The sequence below is a fragment of the Synchiropus splendidus genome, chromosome 9, assembly GCF_027744825.2.
Source record: "Synchiropus splendidus isolate RoL2022-P1 chromosome 9, RoL_Sspl_1.0, whole genome shotgun sequence".
Taxonomy (NCBI): domain Eukaryota; kingdom Metazoa; phylum Chordata; class Actinopteri; order Syngnathiformes; family Callionymidae; genus Synchiropus; species Synchiropus splendidus.
In genome coordinates this window covers 25613628-25631662 of record NC_071342.1, presented here as the reverse complement: position 1 = coordinate 25631662, position 18035 = coordinate 25613628, and the positions used below count along the sequence as shown (strand labels likewise).

General features: G+C 52.8%; 3 protein-coding genes across 5 annotated transcripts; 1 reads left to right on the top strand and 2 right to left on the bottom strand.

Annotated features, from left to right (window-relative positions):
• The first annotated feature begins 7 nt into the window (after positions 1-7).
• Positions 8-1343, top strand: LOC128764674 (cystatin-F). Its single transcript, XM_053874639.1, has 4 exons — positions 8-223; positions 744-934; positions 1001-1117; positions 1180-1343. Exons 1-4 carry the CDS (start codon positions 175-177, stop codon positions 1255-1257), a joined length of 435 nt encoding a protein of 144 aa, XP_053730614.1. The 5' UTR covers positions 8-174; the 3' UTR covers positions 1258-1343.
• A 33-nt stretch (positions 1344-1376) lies between these two features.
• apmap (adipocyte plasma membrane associated protein) lies at positions 1377-6023 on the bottom strand. Of its 2 annotated transcripts, XM_053874638.1 has the most exons (9): positions 5070-6021; positions 4469-4585; positions 4270-4385; positions 4119-4211; positions 3424-3540; positions 3195-3369; positions 2999-3133; positions 2279-2471; positions 1383-1816 (listed from the first exon to the last, which is right to left on the bottom strand). In XM_053874638.1, the coding sequence occupies exons 1-9, from the start codon at positions 5159-5161 to the stop codon at positions 1604-1606; spliced, it is 1251 nt and encodes a 416-aa protein (XP_053730613.1). In that variant the 5' UTR covers positions 5162-6021; the 3' UTR covers positions 1383-1603. The 2 variants fall into 2 exon arrangements, with proteins under 2 accessions (XP_053730612.1, XP_053730613.1); XM_053874637.1 differs by having other exon boundaries at positions 1377-1816; positions 3195-3540; positions 5070-6023.
• Positions 6024-9159: 3136 nt separating this feature from the next.
• Positions 9160-12267, bottom strand: vsx1 (visual system homeobox 1 homolog, chx10-like). Of its 2 annotated transcripts, none has more exons than XM_053875239.1 (5): positions 11798-12267; positions 11337-11412; positions 10844-10967; positions 10403-10598; positions 9160-10287 (listed from the first exon to the last, which is right to left on the bottom strand). In XM_053875239.1, exons 1-5 carry the CDS (start codon positions 12210-12212, stop codon positions 9974-9976), a joined length of 1125 nt encoding a protein of 374 aa, XP_053731214.1. In that variant the 5' UTR covers positions 12213-12267; the 3' UTR covers positions 9160-9973. The 2 variants fall into 2 exon arrangements, with proteins under 2 accessions (XP_053731214.1, XP_053731215.1); XM_053875240.1 differs by having other exon boundaries at positions 10418-10598.
• Positions 12268-18035: the final 5768 nt, after the last annotated feature.

The window sequence follows — 18035 nt, the reverse complement described above, 5'->3', positions numbered from 1 at the left end:
CTTCAACAATGATTCGCCGTGCGTACTGCCACATACCGGCCGGAGGTAGAACTGCAACAACAGACTCCAGCTGGCGGAAGGTCGCGCTCTCGGTCCCGACTACCACGGCGCGTGGCCAGCTCGCTTGCACAAACAGGAAGTTATGTCAGGCCCCACGGAAACGCCGACGAGAAGATGCTGAAGAAAAGTGCGGCGGCTCTCGCCGCTCTCGTCCTCGTCTTTGGTAAGTGGCGCACTTTCTTGACCTCCTGTGGCGCACAGTCCAAGGACCTGCGCGAAGGTGGCTTCCTTCCTGATGATCTCCACTTCCTGGTTTAATTCATTATTTGGATGCATCACACAGCCCTCTCTCGATTATCAGTTTGTAATATATATATATATATATATATATATATATATATATATATATATATATATATATATATATATATATATATATATATATATATATTTTATTTTATTTTTTGGCTTGCCAGCGGTCCGCAACCTTGTCTTTTGCAGACGTTCATTGTCACGTATTCGCCACCTTTAACAGCGTATTTGGAGAGCAATGTCGCCACCTGTCGGCAGTTTTCACAACTTCCTGAATCGCATTCATACTGTTTGCCGGATGCCGCACTGTGGCGAGGTGCGCCGTCAGTCGTCCAAAAAAAGAGGCGCAACATGAGGGCACGCCGTCGTCAGAGTGCGGGCCAATCCTGAACCTCTCGTGTGTCCTGCTTAACTGGCTTCGTTCCCTGCAGAGGTCATGGCTGCAGTGGGAAGCCATCGTAGCCGCTTGACTGGCTGCCAGACGCTCGGATCCCCATGCAACATCAGCCTGAATGACCACGACCTTCAGAAGTTTGTTCTCATCGCTGCCCAGGCTTTCAACAACCAAACCAACGACGCCTTCCTCTTCAGACCAGCTGCCATCTTGAGTGCTCAACGGCAGGTAATGAAACGCGCACGTGAGTTGTGTTGAGCCCGGCGGCCGACCTCGTCTGCTGTCTTGGTGAAGATTGTGAAGGGACTTCACTACATTGTGGAGCTGGAGCTTGCTAGAACTGTCTGTCCCAAACGCGCCCACAAGAATCTGAAGCAGTGCGATTTCCAACCTGCTGGAGCCCTGAGCCAGGTGATTGTGGACCACCTCCGGTGAGTCTGGGGCAACATTCATGAACATGCTTGTGGTTTCAGACGCTCCGCTGCCACGCAGACATTTGGTGGATTCCCTGGACTCACCGGCTGCAGACGCAAATACACTGCCCAACTTGAGGCGCAGCGTGTCTCACTCACAGGTGTCCCACACGTGAATGCTGATGAAATAAAATGAAAAGCTGTGTTTGATGAGTATCAATGCAAACGAACCCCGGCACCTGTTGTGAGATGCACATTAACACACAGGAAAACAAACAGGAGGACGGAGACACAACGACAACAAACTCTCACTAACAAACACGCGACCATCCGATGAACACGCAAGTACACACGCGTCCAGTCAAAGTCATCCATGTGATCACACCATCAATGCTGACACGCATCGGAATAAGGAGAGACATTTATTGACTTTTGAGGTGAGAAATAAAAAGTCAGTGCGTGTGTGTGTGTGTGGCCTGGTGGGTCACCCTGCCGCCCTCAGGTCCAGTCTGACCATGAAGGGCGAACGGTATGAACCCAGGTACAAGCTGCCAGCGTGCTCCAGGACCTCGCTGACGTAGGGAACCACCTGGCCACCCGGATCGTGGAAACTGCGGGAACACACGCCGCCCTCATGCAGCTCAGCAACCAGGCTGTAGGGCGGCGCCAGCTTCACCAACACCTGCTGATTGAAGAGCTACAGGGAAGGAAGAGAAGATGGATGAGCAGTGTCCAGCACCAGGGACCTCAGATGTGGCAGCAAAGTCTGTGTGTGTTCAGAGGGAGCGGGCGGCGCCCTGGCATACTGGGACAGTCACTCGCCCGTCTCATCGAAGTCAGCTGAGGACATTGGGACGGCCGGTCGTCTCCGTCAGCTCATCTGCTCTCGCTCCTCCTGCTGCCCTGTGGGGCCCAGGACTCCCTGCCTCCAACACACGGGCCTGTCTGACTCCCCGTCACACTCTTCCTTCAAATCTAGACCCACTCCATCGCTCCTCCTGTCTACACCACGCTGAAGACGGCCAGTCCAAGCCTCACTGCCGACCTAATATTCCGACATTCACATCAACTCCTTCCTGTCTGGCCTCAGCACGTGTTGCGGCTGGATTTTTGTTCACACCTTCCGCCAAACTCGACATGAAGCAACGCGAGTGGTCACCTTGAACAGGAGTTTCTTGATCCACGGCCTCTGGGACAGGAAGTCCAGCGGAGAGAATCCAGGGTTGGGCCTTATGGCTGACATGGCCACCCAGTATCCGCCACTGGAGCTGGGCCGGATGTTGTCCGGGAAGCCAGGGAGGTTGTCCATGAACGTGTCCATGCCACCTTTGTTCAGGCCCGCCACATGCACTCTGAAGGACAGACAGCCACATGCAGTCTCCACACGCTTCTGACAGAGAGTTCACATGCCCCCTCTCAGGGGGTACGTTCCCCTCAGCCCGTCAGCGAGCCACAAGCCACGCGCTCCCACAGCAACCCGGTCCATAAGGATGGGAGTCAGCCATCTCTAAACTGCCTGTTAGCAAAGGGTTAGCAGCATCAAAGCTCAGTTCCTCCTCTTGGCAGCAGACCAGGGCGACAGCTCCCCAGGGGCCTCACGTACAAAGGCATGGCTCGTACACAGATGTGTGCGCACGTTTGAGCAGTCGTGTGGCCATTGCTCTTAATGGGTGGTGTGCGAGTGTGTGTGCGTGTGTGTGCCGGCAGAGGAGCAGAAGCTCCGCACACGTCACCCGACTGGAGAGTCGTGAAACATTCTGGACATGAGAACTTCTCTTCATCTTCAGGGAAACACAGCACGCAGCCTGGCTGCTGAGCTGCTGCGTCTCAGTGGCACCACCACACTGACCTTCCTCACCTGGCTCTGGTGTGGAGCTACCTGCGTATCCGGGCCATCGTGGTCTCAGCCACCAGCACCGACTCCTGGTCCGGAAGCAGCTGGATGCCGTTGGGGAATCGCAGGTTCTCCATCACCACAGACACTTCTCTGGTCTCAGCGTCGTACTCCAGCACTCTGACAACACCAGGAGAGTTGGCTGCCTGCCACGCTGTGCGCCTGTCACATCACTTCCTACCTTCCGTCGGCTGTGGCCTCCATCAGGAGGTGCAAGTAGTCTCGTCGCTGCCATCTGCTGGAGGAGGAGGTGAAGTATATCTTCTTACCATCCTGAGTCACGTCCAAGTCGTTGATGAAGGACAACCTCCTCCCCGCGACCTCCTGACCCCCCACCACCAGCTGGGTGGAGGCGCCTGCAGACAGGCGCGTCACCTTCCGATCCCAGCGAGAGAGAGGCTCCGCCTCACCTGTGCTTGGGTCCACCTCAAAAATGCCCAGGTAAGCGTCGGCCACAAACAGCGTCCCGTTGGATCCGGCTCTGATGCCCAGCGGCCTCCCACAGCTGGGCTCCTGCTCCAGAGACCCTGCCGAGCCACACGCGTCAGACATCAGAGCCCAGGCGGTCCACGTGCACAAGTCCACCCCGACTTCTTCTGCCTGCCTGCTTCAGCTCAGCCCAGAGACCACGGACGCCCTCGACTGAGCCACAGCGAGATCGACAAGCGACATGTTTGCCAGGTCTAGATTCCAATCTGGAGGTGACCTCTCTGCGAGGGCCTCTCAACTCAGCCAGTGGAGATCCCCACACCAGCCTACGGCTTTTCAGGGTCCTGCATTCACGTCACACGGTGTGAACTTCCGCTGACCACAGGCCAGGTCAGGTTCATTCTGTGCTAACTCCCTTCTCGCCTCGTTCTCTCAATGCTAGTTCTTCTGTATTTGTGAGCAGCATTCTGAAAAGTATTATTACCATGCCGAAGGGTGGGGTTGTGGGTGAAGAAGTGTCTTGTTTGCTACTTGGAGCCACTGCCTCCTCCACCCCAGTCTGGCAGCGTGTTTCAGAGCTCAGATACCAGCACAGAGGAGACGTGTTTGGGGGCGCAGCAGTGCAGTCAGACACACACCATGCCAAACATATCTGTGGACAGCAGCGCAGACTCACCGCAGGGCGGTTTTCCAAGTCGAGCCAGAGTGAAAATCCTCCGACCCACCAGCTTCACAATTCTTCCGTCAGCCGTCCCACTAAAGAAAACATCTGTGGAGAGGGAGGGCAGCTTAGCGCACAGCCTGGCCTGCAGCACGCCTGCACACACCTCCCAGCGCTGCGATCGACTCGGGGCCAGTGAGCTGCTCCTGAAAAAGTCTCTCAGCATCGCGGAGTCGCAGGTTGGGAGCCCAGCTGCCTGTCATGAATGGGGGGTCCTTGAGACTGTCGCCCAGCAGGGGAAGCATCCACAGATGAGGGTCAGAAGCCTTCTGAAATGTCACCCACCTCTGGCACGTCCGTCTCACCTGAAGACGCTAGGCTGGATGGGCGACTCCAGAATCAGGGTAATGACCAGGACAGGAAGCAGCACGACTCCCCCCACGGACAACAGTGTCACCTGGAAGACTTTGCCACTGTAGGTTCTGGAACAGGAAGTGACTGATCAGCGCTGCTGAAGTGAAACCAGCCAGGTGACAATAGTGAGCCTTGGCATGAATGGGACTGCAGGTAATGTCGTCAACAACTGGCTTTGTTTCTAGGCCGTGTGAACACTTCATGACGCCATGGCGACTTTGCCTCACCAACACCAATTCAATTTGGGGAAGGGGGTGGTTTGACACGGAGCGGAGAGGCACCGCTCCAGGTCGTCACCGAGCCCGGCTGATGCGGGACCCGCGGCTCGGCGGGGATCCAGCAACTGCAGCGCCACACGCCCCAGAAGGCTCGTGGTCGCGGGCGGCCTCCGGCGGAAGCCTTGTTGCTGTGCTCAGTGGTGACAGCTCCGAGCTCGCGGGACCGAGGCGCTCGCTTTCAGCAGCGACGCTGACGGCATTCATGCTATTCCACGACTCACTTCATTCAGGAGTCGGATACATTGGCGCTGCAGGGCCGCGGCTGCGCGCTTACCCGGTGCTCTTGTGCCGGGGCCCGGGCAGCTCGTCGGTGATGATCTGGGGCCGCTGCTGCCGTCGAAATCGAAGCCCCGCCCCGTCATTCATTCTGAATGCTCGGTCCGGTTCGGCACAGTCACCGTCCCGAGCCAGTTCAGGTGTTAGCCGGGTGGTGAGCTGCTACATCCAGCGGCACTGCTGTATCGTCAGCCAGTGCACAAGCGCCATGCAGGAGGAGTTCCGGTGTCCTTTCAAAATAAAACCTCACATCGCAGTCATTGCTGCCGTGAGATCCACCCAACGCTCTGCTTTGTAGAGTCAGTGAACGAGAGCGAGCAGGCTGTTACAGTTTCGACGGTTCAGGAAAAGGGTACTTCATTATGCAGTATCGAATTGTACCCAGCAGAGGGCAGCAGAGAGTTGCCAACAAAGCTGAGAAGGTCTGCAGTTGAAATGCAAACCAATGTCGTTTCGTCCTTCCGATGAAGTTCGCTCTGACCGTCCATTTTAAGACACACCCACCATGAAGGTCCGCACTGTGCCTACCGTCTTCATCTCGAGCATCTCAATGACAGCGAGTCTTTTTGGGCAGACGAGTGCCATCCTTCGCTTCAAACAAACCACGTCTCTTCAGCTTCCTGGTGCTGACTGACGATGCTCCTGAAACAGCTGTGCGGACTCCACCAACAAGGGTCGGACACAACGGGACTGACGTGCTGCCCACAGAGAGTGACGTCGACCTCCGCTACGGATCACGCGGCCACGATGAGGAGAAAACCTCGACAGATTAAAGCTGATGTTGACAGACGGACCAAACGAGCGGATAATTCATTTGATCTGTTAATCAAAGCAAACAGATGCTCCTCATTTCATCCGAAGTGTTGCCTGAAGGATCATTGGCAGCTGAGGTCTATCGAGACCCCGATTGATCCGTGACACGTCGCACTTTCATCTGGACACAAACGCGGCTCGACAGTGTGCATGTGGAGCGGACCACGGCCAGAACCAGAGAGGGGCCGGTGGCTCGTGACGTCAGGACGCAGGTACCAGAGGGGAGGGAGTTGTGCTCCTCCTCGCCAAGTCCCCGATTAAAGAGCATTGACTGTGTGTCATAAACGAAGGAAACAACAATATAAATCGTGTAAAAGCAGCTCACAAGCTCTCAAGGGTTGGAGACACCCCCCCCCCTCATAGCTTCCTCTGCTCCGTGAACAATCTGCAGTTCCACTTCTACCTTGATCCGTCTTCTCTGTGACAGTGTTTGTTTCGGCCAAGCTTCCTTTCGACGACAGACCAGTCACTTGTGGGAGAAGGCTGGAGGAGCGAGTCACGTCACGGCTGAGCCCTCCACAGCTTTGGATCAGTAGAGGTCATGGTGTCAGGCCAAGGGGGGACCAGCTAATGTTTTCTCTCCTGCTGCTTTAATTTCCTTTAATTTCTTCGTTGACTTTCTTGAGAGCAGCAGCTGTCGCAGAATTAAGATTAGAGAGGAAAGCCGTCTGATTGAAGCAGAATCAGGTCACTGATCTGTGTGTGCGTGTCAGGAGACGCTACGTGTGTGTGTGTGTCAGCACACTGCAGTGGTGGTGCCTCATCTGTCAACCGACCAGCCCTTCCTCACATATCCTGCTCAATTGGCGAGGTCGGAAAAAGGGATCTTAATCACTGTAAATAACTGAGAGGAGTGGAAGTTCTCCTTCAGACACACGTGCAGCACTTCACGCCTTCATTAGGGATGAAGTGTCAGGAAAAGTCATCACGCCATCACAGACAAGCGCATGGCAGGGAAACGCCGCCAGTCACCAGCACCTCTGTGTGTGGGTGTGTGTGTGTGTGTGTGTGGATGTGTTTGTGTGTGTGGGTGTGTATGTGTCTGTGTGGATGTGTGTGTGGGTGTCTGTGTATGTGTGTGTGTGGATGTGGATGTGTGTGTGGGTGTGTGTGTCTGTCTGTCTGTGTGTGTGTGGATGTGTGTGTGTGGATGTGGATGTGTGTGTGTGGATGTGGATGTGTGTGTGGGTGTGTGTGTCTGTCTGTCTGTGTATGGATGTGGATGTGTGGGTGTGTATGTGTGTCTGTCTGTCTGTGTGTGTGTGGATGTGGATGTGTGGATGTGGATGTGTGTGTGTGGATGTGGATGTGTGTGTGGGTGTGTGTGTCTGTCTGTCTGTCTGTGTGTGGATGTGGATGTGTGGGTGTGTATGTGTGGATGTGGATGTGTGTGAGTGGGTGTGGATGTGTGTGTGTGGGTGTGGATGTGTGTGTGTGGGTGTGGATGTGTGTGTGGGTGTGGGTGTCTGTCTGTGTGTGTGTGGATGTGGATGTGTGGATGTGGATGTGTGTGTGTGGATGTGGATGTGTGTGTGGGTGTGTGTGTCTGTCTGTCTGTCTGTGTGTGGATGTGGATGTGTGGGTGTGTATGTGTGGATGTGGATGTGTGTGAGTGGGTGTGGATGTGTGTGTGTGGGTGTGGATGTGTGTGTGTGGGTGTGGATGTGTGTGTGGGTGTGTGTGTCTGTCTGTCTGTGTGTGGATGTGTGTGTGTGGGTGTGTGTGTGTGGATGTGGATGTGTGTGTGTGGGTGTGTGTGTGTGGATGTGGATGTGTGTGTGGGTGTGGGTGTCTGTCTGTGTGTGTGTGGATGTGGATGTGTGTGTGTGGGTGTGGATGTGTGTGTGTGGGTGTGTGTTGGGCCAGTTACTTTTGAAAGGTCATGAGTTATGGCTGCTGGTGTCACCTCCCAAAGTCCTACCGAGTCACCACAGAAGGCACTTCTGAACAGGGCTGTGAAGATAGTGTCACCCATGTCTCAGAATGTCTCAAACTTGAAACGCTTTACTTGAGCAGCCAGTTCCCCAAGTTAGATTAGAGCCGCTACAGTAGATGACGTGTCCCGCAGCAGGGAAATGTATCGCCACACAGACACTCAAAGACAACCAAGCTGTACACAAAGCAACCGTTGACTTCAAAGATCAATCATCACTCAACCCATTGTCATGAATATGTTGAGGATGTCAGTGTTACCTGCTGTAGTACTAAGACTTTTAGCAGCCCTGCAGCACAGCACGGCAGCATGTTCTCAGTAACGCACCTGACAGTCTCCAGTGTCCCAAGGCTTTGAGACTCACTCTCCCGTCTCACTCTGCTGAGAAGGTGATGGGTTGCAGCCTGCCCCCTCTTCAGGACTTCTCTGTCTCCAGAGACCTGCAGGTGGGATCAGAGCCTACTCACCCTGGTCTTGGACTGTCTGTCCCTCATCCCTCTGGCAGGAGAACCTCCCGTCACAGGAACAGCTTCTTCAGACTGATGAATTCGTGGTTTGATTCGATTTTCTTTTTGTTCGTGACTGCACGTTATTCCAAAGCACTTTCCTGGTTGGTGGGATCCCCACTGACCATGGCAATGGTCAGCTGATTCTGACCCTCCAAGGTCACCGAGTCTCACCACGTGCATTTTCCCAAGCGGAAGGACAACTGAGCTTGAATGTCCACTGCGGCCTGTTGCGAACCCTCCTCCTCAGGTGAGGTGAGGAGGAGGGTTCCACATGGACACGGCGCTGTTGTACCTGGACGTTCTCACAGTGAGGAGGTCGTCGGCGAGTCATCCAACTGGGAGAAGGTCTCGGTGCCGGAGGTTTGTGGCTTTCGTTACGTCAGCTGGACACCACTAAAGGAGGGCTGCTGCTTGACTCCCCTGCTGACGTCACGTAGACGTTCCGAGAACATCCTTTTACTCAGCAGTTTGTTTTCCTTCGTTCCTTCAACGTCATCTGTTAGGGTCCATATTATTATGAAAAGTGAGTGAAAATCACTTCAATGATTCCATCGTCTTTAACAAAACAAATGTAGTTTTATTGTGATCAATGATTTACTGTAAAATAATGTTGGTGCTTAAGTTCACAAACTCTAAATATCTCAGCTCTTGCAATGAAAAACCTTTGGCTAGTTTCAAATCAAAATTCTAATATTCAACATCAATCTTTTAGACATGAATGACCTGCTTCTGAAACTCGGCAGGAATTTGGCGGCCAGCGCTTTCCTAGTGAGTGGGCTCCTCACTGACACTGGCAGGGATTCAGTCTTGGGTGCTTCACTCCCAGGGGTGGGTCAAGTCACTCCAGACATGGCTGAATAGTCGGGTGTTTTACATGAGGTCACGCAACAGTGCCAACTCTCCTGAACTAAAAATGTCAGGTGAGTAGGGCAAGCATGACCTTGGATGCTGCAGCCTCCTCCTGAACTCGCTCTGCTTTGAGGCGTGTTCATCCCAGACAGCAGAGAAATGGCTTTGTCAATGGGAGACAGGATCAAGTTGGTCACGAGTCTCTGCACAGACCTAGGAAAGCAAGAAGCCAAGTTCAGACGTGTGAACGGAGGCGCCGTGTGTTCCAGGTCGGCTCCTTGTGGAACGGACACTTCATCAGATGGACACTGGGGCCCACTAAGCTCTGCCGGGTTGCTGCTGTGACTGGGCTCCTGCGGACGCGACCCAGAAACAGAGTACAGTCGGTCCAGTCCACTTACAAGTCATTCATTTCTTTCAGTCAAATGAACTTTGTTCTCTTCTGCTGTCATCTGACAAAAAGGTGGGACATTCATCAGCATGGGTCATAAGGTGCCAGAGCAGAGGGTTGCAAAAATACTGTCTTTTATTAGAGTTAAACATCTCAACGATATTTACACAACAATCATGGTGAACCTTTGTACAATAACCATATAGATCATGAGTACTTGCATGACATTTACAACCACAAGCACAAACAAACCAAACATGAACCAAAGTTCTCTGACGCGACTCCACGACACCAGACTGGAGCCTCGTGTCTGTTGTGCTTCTCATCCACCAAGGTGGAGAGAGTCGCGTCGCCTCGGGAGCCGTACTGGTGCACCAAGTGGAGGAGGCGTCACCTCCAAACCCACTTCAGCTGCGATCCGACTGAGCACTGCCTGGCCGCAGCGGAGATGGGGCGGGTCTTAGCGAGGGCCCGCCCTCCTCCTCTTCCTCTTCCTCCTGCTGCTGCTGCTGCTGCTGCTGCTTGGAGGAGCTGGACAGATCCATGGCCATGTCTTCCTCCAGCGGCTCCTCCTCCTCCTCCTCCTCCTCCTCGTGTTTCACTTCCCCCTTTTTCCCGCCACAGCGTTCCGATACGTCACGGAAGGAGTCCGAGTGGGTGGAGGCCAACTCAGCAGGACTGGAACATTTTTTGGCCATTTCCATGGATTTTTTGTGCATCCCTGCAAAAGGAAGGTGCAGCGGGGTCAGTTGAGGTCACCTACAGGTCACTGCTTGTGCTGTCCCAGTGCCAGGGTGTGTATTTGCGCGCTGGTGTGGTGCGCGTGTGCCACTGACGTGCATGCGGCTCACCGAGCAGCCAGGGGGCGCAGGATCCCACCAGGCCGTTCTTGGCAGAGTTGAGGATGGACTCGGGCAGTGGGATGGAGTGGCGGACCATGGCCCCGTAAAGTCCGTACTCGGCCATGACGCTGCTACGCCCCCAGCACTTCTCACGCTTCCGCCATTTGGCCCGGCGGTTCTGGAACCAGACCTGGACAACAGGACAGGTCGGAGTCACTCCACGAGATCCCAAGAGGATTCACCCCCACATGCAGACCATCCCCACACAACAGGACGTTCTGGCTCTGAGCCCAGTCCTTGGCGAGGTCACCGGTCCTGCTCTGCTCTCTACAGAGGTGGATGCGTTTAGGTCTTGACCGTGAGGAGCACTGGTGTCACTGGTGTCACTGGTGTGGAGTGCGTGTTCGCCTGCTGGGCCCCAGAGTCGGCCGTTACCTGGATGCGGTCCTCGGGCAGCTCCGTCTTCATGGCCAACATCTCTCGCGCGTACACGTCAGGGTAGTGCGCGTCGTGGAAGGCTTTCTCCAGCTCTTCCAGCTGCTGCGACGTAAACACCGTTCTGTGAACCGCAGAGGTCACGTGGTCAGTTTCACGCTCACACCCTGGTGGCTCACGTCACAACGTCGCCACGAGCCCGCGCGGGCTCGGGCCCGCTCCCGGCGGGCGGGACAGCGACGACAGTCCGTGAACAAAACCAACACAACCGCGCGAGACCTTTCGAGTCACCTTAAAGCGTCAATTCAGTCAAGCGATGGTGGAAGCCGTGAAACCATGTGACCATTTTAGTTTCCCCGAGCGGGAACATTTCTGAGCCCACATTTTTCTACGCTTTACTTTTGTTCGTGAGAGAAAAAAATCCAGCCGCGCTCCATAATTCTTGGAGAAAGCAAAATGGCATCACAACAATAGTAATAATTTCCGAACTCACCGGTGGCGTCTCTTCTTCCTCTTCTGAGAATTTCCAGAAGTTTTGGATTCACCGTGGTCCGACATGCACTCGTCATCTGCCGAAGTGTCAGGATTGGTTAACGGGGACGCATCGAAAAGCAATTAGACACAGAGAAAAACAATAATCGGAAAAGGTCATTATTATTATTATTATTTTATTATTATTATTATTATTATTATTATTATTATTATTATTATTATTATTATTATTATTATTATTGATATTATTATTATTTCGATGGAAAATTCCCAAACGTAACGTAACGTACTCATCTCAGAACTCCGGTACTCCGGCTTTTTTTAAACCAGTATTCTAATGGTGTTTTATCGAAGCCTTATACCAGACTGTCGGAACCGAGCTCGAGGACAATAACCCTGCAACAGTGGATGGAACAGAGACACCGGTGTCGGTGGAGGAAAGAAGGCCGCGTGAGGCCGTACCGGAGTAAGCGTCTCTCTGGGCCTCCAGGCTCTGCAGGTAGTGCGGGTCTGGCCGGGCCTGCAGAAGCGGCAGGTGTCCGGGCAGGAAGCACGGAGCCCCGGGCGGCTGCTGGGCCGCCAAGCTGCACAGAAAACCGAGCCCGAGAGGCAGAGACCCGCTTGGGAAGGAGAAGCTGCCGAGTCCTGCCGGCACCTGCGGCTCCGACCCGGTACCTGTCGCTGGCAGCACCGAACCCGGATGTCCACCGGGCTGCTGTCGCACCTGTAGGTCCGACTCGAGGCCCAGCAAGTCAGTGATGGCGAATCCTTTGGCTCGGAACCCAGAGCCATGCAGACGGGATTTATCAATTCCAAAGCCCGGAGAGAGGACCTTGACTTTGGGCTTCTCCTCGCCGACTTCCTCCCGACCCGCCATTTTCACTTCAGGTTGCGATGTCGCGTGCTGGACGGTGTCAGGCCGGGATGGGCCGCGATGGCTGGACTTTATAGCGCCGCACCGACTCGGATCAGCAGAGCGACCAATCAGAGGCCCGATCTGCTTTCTCAATCTCAGAGGATTAATTGCACCAATTTTCCTTCAATCCGATCAGAGTTTTTAATTTAAACACACACACACACGCACGCACGCACGCACGCACACGTGCCTCCCCTTCTCTTCTTCTTGCTGTTACTACCGCTGCATTACTGCTGTGGCTGGACAGGGTGTAATGTGTTTGGACCGGACCCACTGGATTTCAGATGAACTCAATCGAAGGCCCGGACGGGGAAAAGACCAGGTCCGGAACATCACACCACATACAAAATACAAAGATAAAGACACCAAAGCAGAACACAACAAGTGCGATAAGTGGATCTCTTGGACCTTTTCCTAATTGCTAAAATAAATTCACGATCTAGGAATAGAATTATATACAAACACATTTGGCTATTTAAAGTGCAAATGGACTGTGGACTGACCTTTAATTTAACAAGGTAACTTGATTTTATTTGACAGAGTCGAATGCTGTTCATCTCCAACCAAAGTCACATTTTTGACTGACTCTGTGGATGTCTTTGCATGTGCATAATTATATGATAATAAAGCATTAATTGTAGATGTATTTGTGCATTGGAATGTTTTCACAATCAAACAAAGTGAGTCATGAGGAAGCGAACCCTATCCATGAACCTGCAGGTCCCTCCGACAGCAGGGGCGTTGTTGACGTGTGCATACAGGAAGATGAGTTCTAAATTCAGCCTCTGTTATTTCAGCATTTCTTCAGATTTATTGATTGTAAAGTGGCGAGGCCAAACTGCTGTGAAAGTTCAACAATTGAAAACACACACACACACACAAAGACACACGCACACAACAACACAAATCATAGATTTGATTGTTCCCAATTTTACAGATTATAAAGGTTTTTACCAAATCACATCAGTTTGACTCGTTTAAGCTGAAAAGAAGGTGCTGGATTAATGTGTGTGTGTGTGTGCGTGCGTGCGTGTTTGGGCGTGAGAGAGAAACTTATGTTCAGACTTGGATTACCAGGATATGATTGATTGATTTTGTTGTTTTCATAATCTTCAGATTAAACTTTCATCTTCACATTCTTTCTGTAAATGAACGAGTGAATGAGGGATGTCACTGTGCTGCATCAACCTTTTTTCATTTTTCATCGACCACACATGACTTGTGTTGATCATTGAAATTGTTGTTCAGCAGTTCAACGTGTGACACGTTGAGCGTCACTGCCGACACTCAGCACAGTCGCATGACAATCTTTACAGCACTTGTCATGTGATTCATATCCAGAATTGGCCCCAGTTACCATTCTGCCGCTGGTGTTTCTGGTCATCCAGGTCTGAAGTTCGGGGCCTCCGTGGGCAGCAGGGTTTCAGGGTTTTAGCTGGCACCGCCACACGGCAAGTCTGTGGCCTGAGCGCTCACCTCTGTGCCTCCGTGATGCCTGAGACAACGTCAATGTCTGCCTCTTGACTGCAGACGTGGGGCACTAACAGATGCTCTTGTGCAGTCACAAGCACAACTCCAGGGATCATGGAGACATGTTGGTGCAGATGCAGCCGCTGTCAAGGCTTTACAGAAGAAGAATTCCATCACAGGGATCCTGCCGTTTTCTCTGCTTCACCTCAACAATGGAGCAATGTGTCTGACTGGTGTCCTCCCTGGGCTACATGAGGGCGAGCAGCCGAGTGGCTTTCATTTCCAGACCATGACTTTGGAATCTTGTTCAGTGCGCTGGAAGACCCGAGCTGGATTCATCTGTGAAACGTTGCGGCCGTCGAGACAGAGCTTCCTTTCTCTGAGAGCTTTGAGTCGAGTCTTCGGTTCAGATGGACGAAATGCGAGGCCGGGCTTCTGTCATCGGATGACAGGGAAGAAAGTGATGTCAGGACGCAAGGCCTTCACTTTGAAAGCGTCATGTCTTCTGTCGCTGCTCGACGTGACGCCTGGCGACGCTTCCGGTGTGAAGGATCCGACGAAGGTCCAGATCTGGAGTCCAGGTGAAGCCAGGCAGGTGTGCCAATGGCAGGTGAAGGTGCCAACTGTAGGGGGCGCCGTGGCTGGGGACATGTCCGTGACGTTGCCCAGCCAAGTGCAGCTAATATGAGAGCAATTAGAGCAGCAGCAGCAGGTCGCCTGTAAGCGATCCAGACGGCGGCACCTTCCCGCCAGTTCCTCCTTCATTGTTCTGCGGCTCTATTGTTTCCTGCTGTCAACGGCAGCAGAAGTCTGGCCACGCGTCGCCCCCCGGGGCCCCTCCTGCAGACACCCCGTGGCCACCACCTTGGGCCCTGTGGCCCACTAATTATTCATAAATGCACATTTATGCAAATAGCTGTGATAGATTAACCTAATTCAGTGATGTAAACAACTGTGGGATTAAAGTTTCTAAATTAGAGTCTGGAAGTCTGGACCATATACTCTTACATGACCCCCCCATGCCACCACGGCCGCGGCCTCATTTACATGAGTAATCTGGTCTGAAAGTGCAGACGCCAGACAAGCAGGCAGGGAAAGCTAGCGCGCGCCTGTCAGCGCTGAAGGCTAATGATTCCAGAGCTAATACTGCAGCCGGGCGGACGCCAGCGCGTGCCGGCCTCTGGCTTTATGCTAATTGCTAGCCGCGTCCACGTGTCCGACGCATGTGAGGTCTCTGCTGGTGACGTTGATTAGCCACTCCCTCTCCTCCACGTCCGCGGCGGGGTCATGGCCGGAGGGTTTCCAGGTGAGTCTGGCGCGCGGCTTCCTGCCTCCGGCGAGGGTCAGGAAGTGGCTGCCAGGAAACAAAGCGGGCAAATCTCAGAGTGTGTGACTTCAGGTTTCACTGAAAACTTTCTGACCCCCCGCCCCCCGCCCTCGCCTGACCTCAATCCGCTCCCCAGCGAATCCTGGACTCCACTTCTTGGTTTGCGTCTGTACCTAGAGGGTCAGCGAGGCGGTGCCGGCCTTCAGGCTATTATTACCGTGTAACCAACCTGTGAGGACCTGGTAATGGCACGCATCATAAGGCAGCATCCTCCTCCTCCTCCTCCTCCTCCTTTAATGTTTGAGCAATGTTTTGCTCCCAGCAATCCTCCAAAGAGCCCAGGGATGATGAGGCGCCCACTAAAGCACAGCAGCCCTTGTTTTGTAATTTCAGCAGCTTAGCAAACAAAAACATATGTCACTGAGTTTCACTCAAATTATTATTGTTTTCAAATGTTCAATAATCTCTGCTCCCAGCATGCACTGCTTCTCTCATCACGGTAATCTGACCAATTGACCAACATTCAGGCAGGAGGGGCAGTTGCCACTCAGCTCTGGTCCGTCCCTCCAAGGCCTCCAGCTCTCAGAGCTGATGTGACTGAAGCTTTCAACCACCAGCGACCCGTGATTGGACTGATCAGGCAATGTACCACCAAGTCTCCATGAACAAGAGACACATTCCGCAAGGGCCTCATTCCTTTTCCTGTTCCACGTTCATTGCAACGGGCAGTAAAGTGCTGAAGACCAAGAGCCTCACTCTTGGCAAGGAAGGAGGAGCTTCAGACCATCCGAAGCATGTTGACATTTATTTAAAAGTCACCACTAACACACAGAACTGTCAGAAAAATATCTTGCAAACAGTTTTAATCCCTTTAAACGGCAGCAGGACCTAATCCGGGACATTTATTGAGGCTTTCTGATGGGATGTTTGTGTGTCGAGTAGCTTGTTTTGAGCGCTAAGCCTTCAGGACAAGAACACGCAGAATAATCATCAGAATAATAATCTGAATAATAGATGAAAACACTCTAATCTGGCTCCTAATGTGGCCTTGCTCGTCTAATCCCACTCGTCTTTGTTCCCCAGGATCAGTCGTGTCTTATTACCGTCCTGCTTTTACCGGGAAATCCAATTCGACACACATTTTAATTTCATTTCTGCGGCTCAATCATGTTGAAAATGTAAATAATCCAATAAGATTAATCATCATTTCTGGATTTTTGTCTCCAGAAATAAACCGCAGATTAGATTAGATTCACTCTCCTTTATTGGTTTTTACGGCAGAGGCGATGCTCGCACGTCGTCCTGCCGACACTGACGGCAACGTGAAGTCGCTATCGACGCATGAAGTGAAAGCCAGCAGTCACCGCTGCCATTGAAGAGGCTGTGTGAGGGAGTGAGCAGGTGAGCAGGTGAGAGAGAGCGAGCCGTGATAGTGACGTCTGTGTGCGTGACAGGTCAGCCAGTCTCACGAATCTTATGATGCGCTTCATTTTACAGTGCTATGATTCTCACGAGCGAGTGAGTGAAACATGATGACTGCGGGCCTTTCTTCAAAAGAAGAAGGGCCCGGGACATGACACGTGCTCTGGAGAGACAGAAGGTCAAGGAGTGACTTCGGCGTCCTGTGAGGAGACTCGAGGTCCACAGCTGAGCACAACCCGGACCCCACAGCACAGGCACACCAGTGGCACCCGGGTGGTGCAGATGGTACAGATGACATTCCCAGATATAGAACCAGTAGCAGCCTAATACCAAATCAGCCGAGCCAGATGTCCTGCCAGCGTCTAATCCCGCAGCATCTTCAAGATGAAAGTCAGTTAGTTAGACAGCGAATTATAGGCCAGAAATCCCTCCAGTCATCTGCAATCCTCAGCATGGCGTCATCGCTGGATGCAGAGAGCATTTCCCTCACCTCTGACGTTCAGTACAACCTCGCTACTCTGCTCCTTTCACAGGCTTGAACAGTTGCACTGCACCACAGAGGAGCGGCTGCCTCTCCAGCAGACAGAAGGGGGCGCCACTGAGCAGCCTCACTGGCTCCAACTGCGGTGGCCTGCCAGTAGAGCGGTGTGGGGACAGGCAAGTCTGGGCATCCTTGCTCAGACTGCTGCCTCCGTGACCCGCTCCCGGATGCACGGGAGAAGGAGAAGAAGGTCATTGCTCAGCTCAGACACATGTCTCAAATTTAGAATCTCGACATGTGAGATTGCTCTCCTGCGGTTTGGCCTTTCGCCACACTTTTGATCGTTGGACTGAGTTGTTTTGGAAGCTTGTTGTCCATGGCCACGATGTGCTGCGGAGTACGTCTGGCGGTCAATGCTCAGCCAGCAGTGTGACCACGTCGTGACACTCTTTGGACGGGAGACCATGAAAAAGCCGTTTGAAACTTTTCCATTGTTCTGAGTCAGAGTTTTAGAACGTGTCAAAGCCCTTCAGCGTGTTGAGTTTGTAGTTATGTCCAGTACAGTCCATCAGCGACACACATGAGAGTCTCAGAAGGAAGAGTGAAGCACGGTGGGCGGGGCCGTCCGCGGTGCGATGGGTCAGGCCATGTGAGCCACAGGCACGGTGCCTTTCATGAGACACCACAGTAGTAGAAACGTGCTTGGAGCACATGCAGAAGGCTCACGTCAACTCTCGACGTGCCCCCAAAAAGATGCAAGCGCAGGAAAGGGCCCCTGGAATGCGGGTGATGTCATCAGTGACATCATCAGGGACGATTAGAACCCACTCTGCGCTGCTGTTGTTTGAGGCCCATCACAGTGATGAGATGAAGATTACAAAACCATTAACGGGCTGCGACCCATTAACTTAACCTATTAGAAGCAGATTAAAGATTAAATTACATATATGGAGCAGAGCTTCTGAGGAGGAGAAAGGTTTGATCCCTGTCGCCATGACAACCACTGGCTGAGCAGCATTGGATTACAAATATTTTCCTCACTCAGTCATTTCAATTATTCCTGCCACCATAATTTGGAAATGAA

Coding starts and splice junctions, on each gene's coding strand:
- vsx1 (XM_053875239.1), bottom strand. CDS start 12,212: ATGGCGGGTCGGGAGGAAGTCGGCGAGGAGAAGCCCAAAGTCAAGGTC. Junction 11,413..11,797: donor CCAGAGAGACGCTTACTCCG/GTACGGCCTCAC, acceptor ACACTTCGGCAG/ATGACGAGTGCATGTCGGAC. Junction 10,599..10,843: donor TGCCCGAGGACCGCATCCAG/GTAACGGCCGAC, acceptor CCTGTTGTCCAG/GTCTGGTTCCAGAACCGCCG.
- LOC128764674 (XM_053874639.1), top strand. CDS start 175: ATGCTGAAGAAAAGTGCGGCGGCTCTCGCCGCTCTCGTCCTCGTCTTT. Junction 224..743: donor CGCTCTCGTCCTCGTCTTTG/GTAAGTGGCGCA, acceptor CGTTCCCTGCAG/AGGTCATGGCTGCAGTGGGA. Junction 1,118..1,179: donor CTGCTGGAGCCCTGAGCCAG/GTGATTGTGGAC, acceptor TTGTGGTTTCAG/ACGCTCCGCTGCCACGCAGA.
- apmap (XM_053874637.1), bottom strand. CDS start 5,161: ATGAATGACGGGGCGGGGCTTCGATTTCGACGGCAGCAGCGGCCCCAG. Junction 4,586..5,069: donor CCCCGGCACAAGAGCACCGG/GTAAGCGCGCAG, acceptor TTCCTGTTCCAG/AACCTACAGTGGCAAAGTCT. Junction 3,134..3,194: donor GAGGCCACAGCCGACGGAAG/GTAGGAAGTGAT, acceptor TGGTGTTGTCAG/AGTGCTGGAGTACGACGCTG.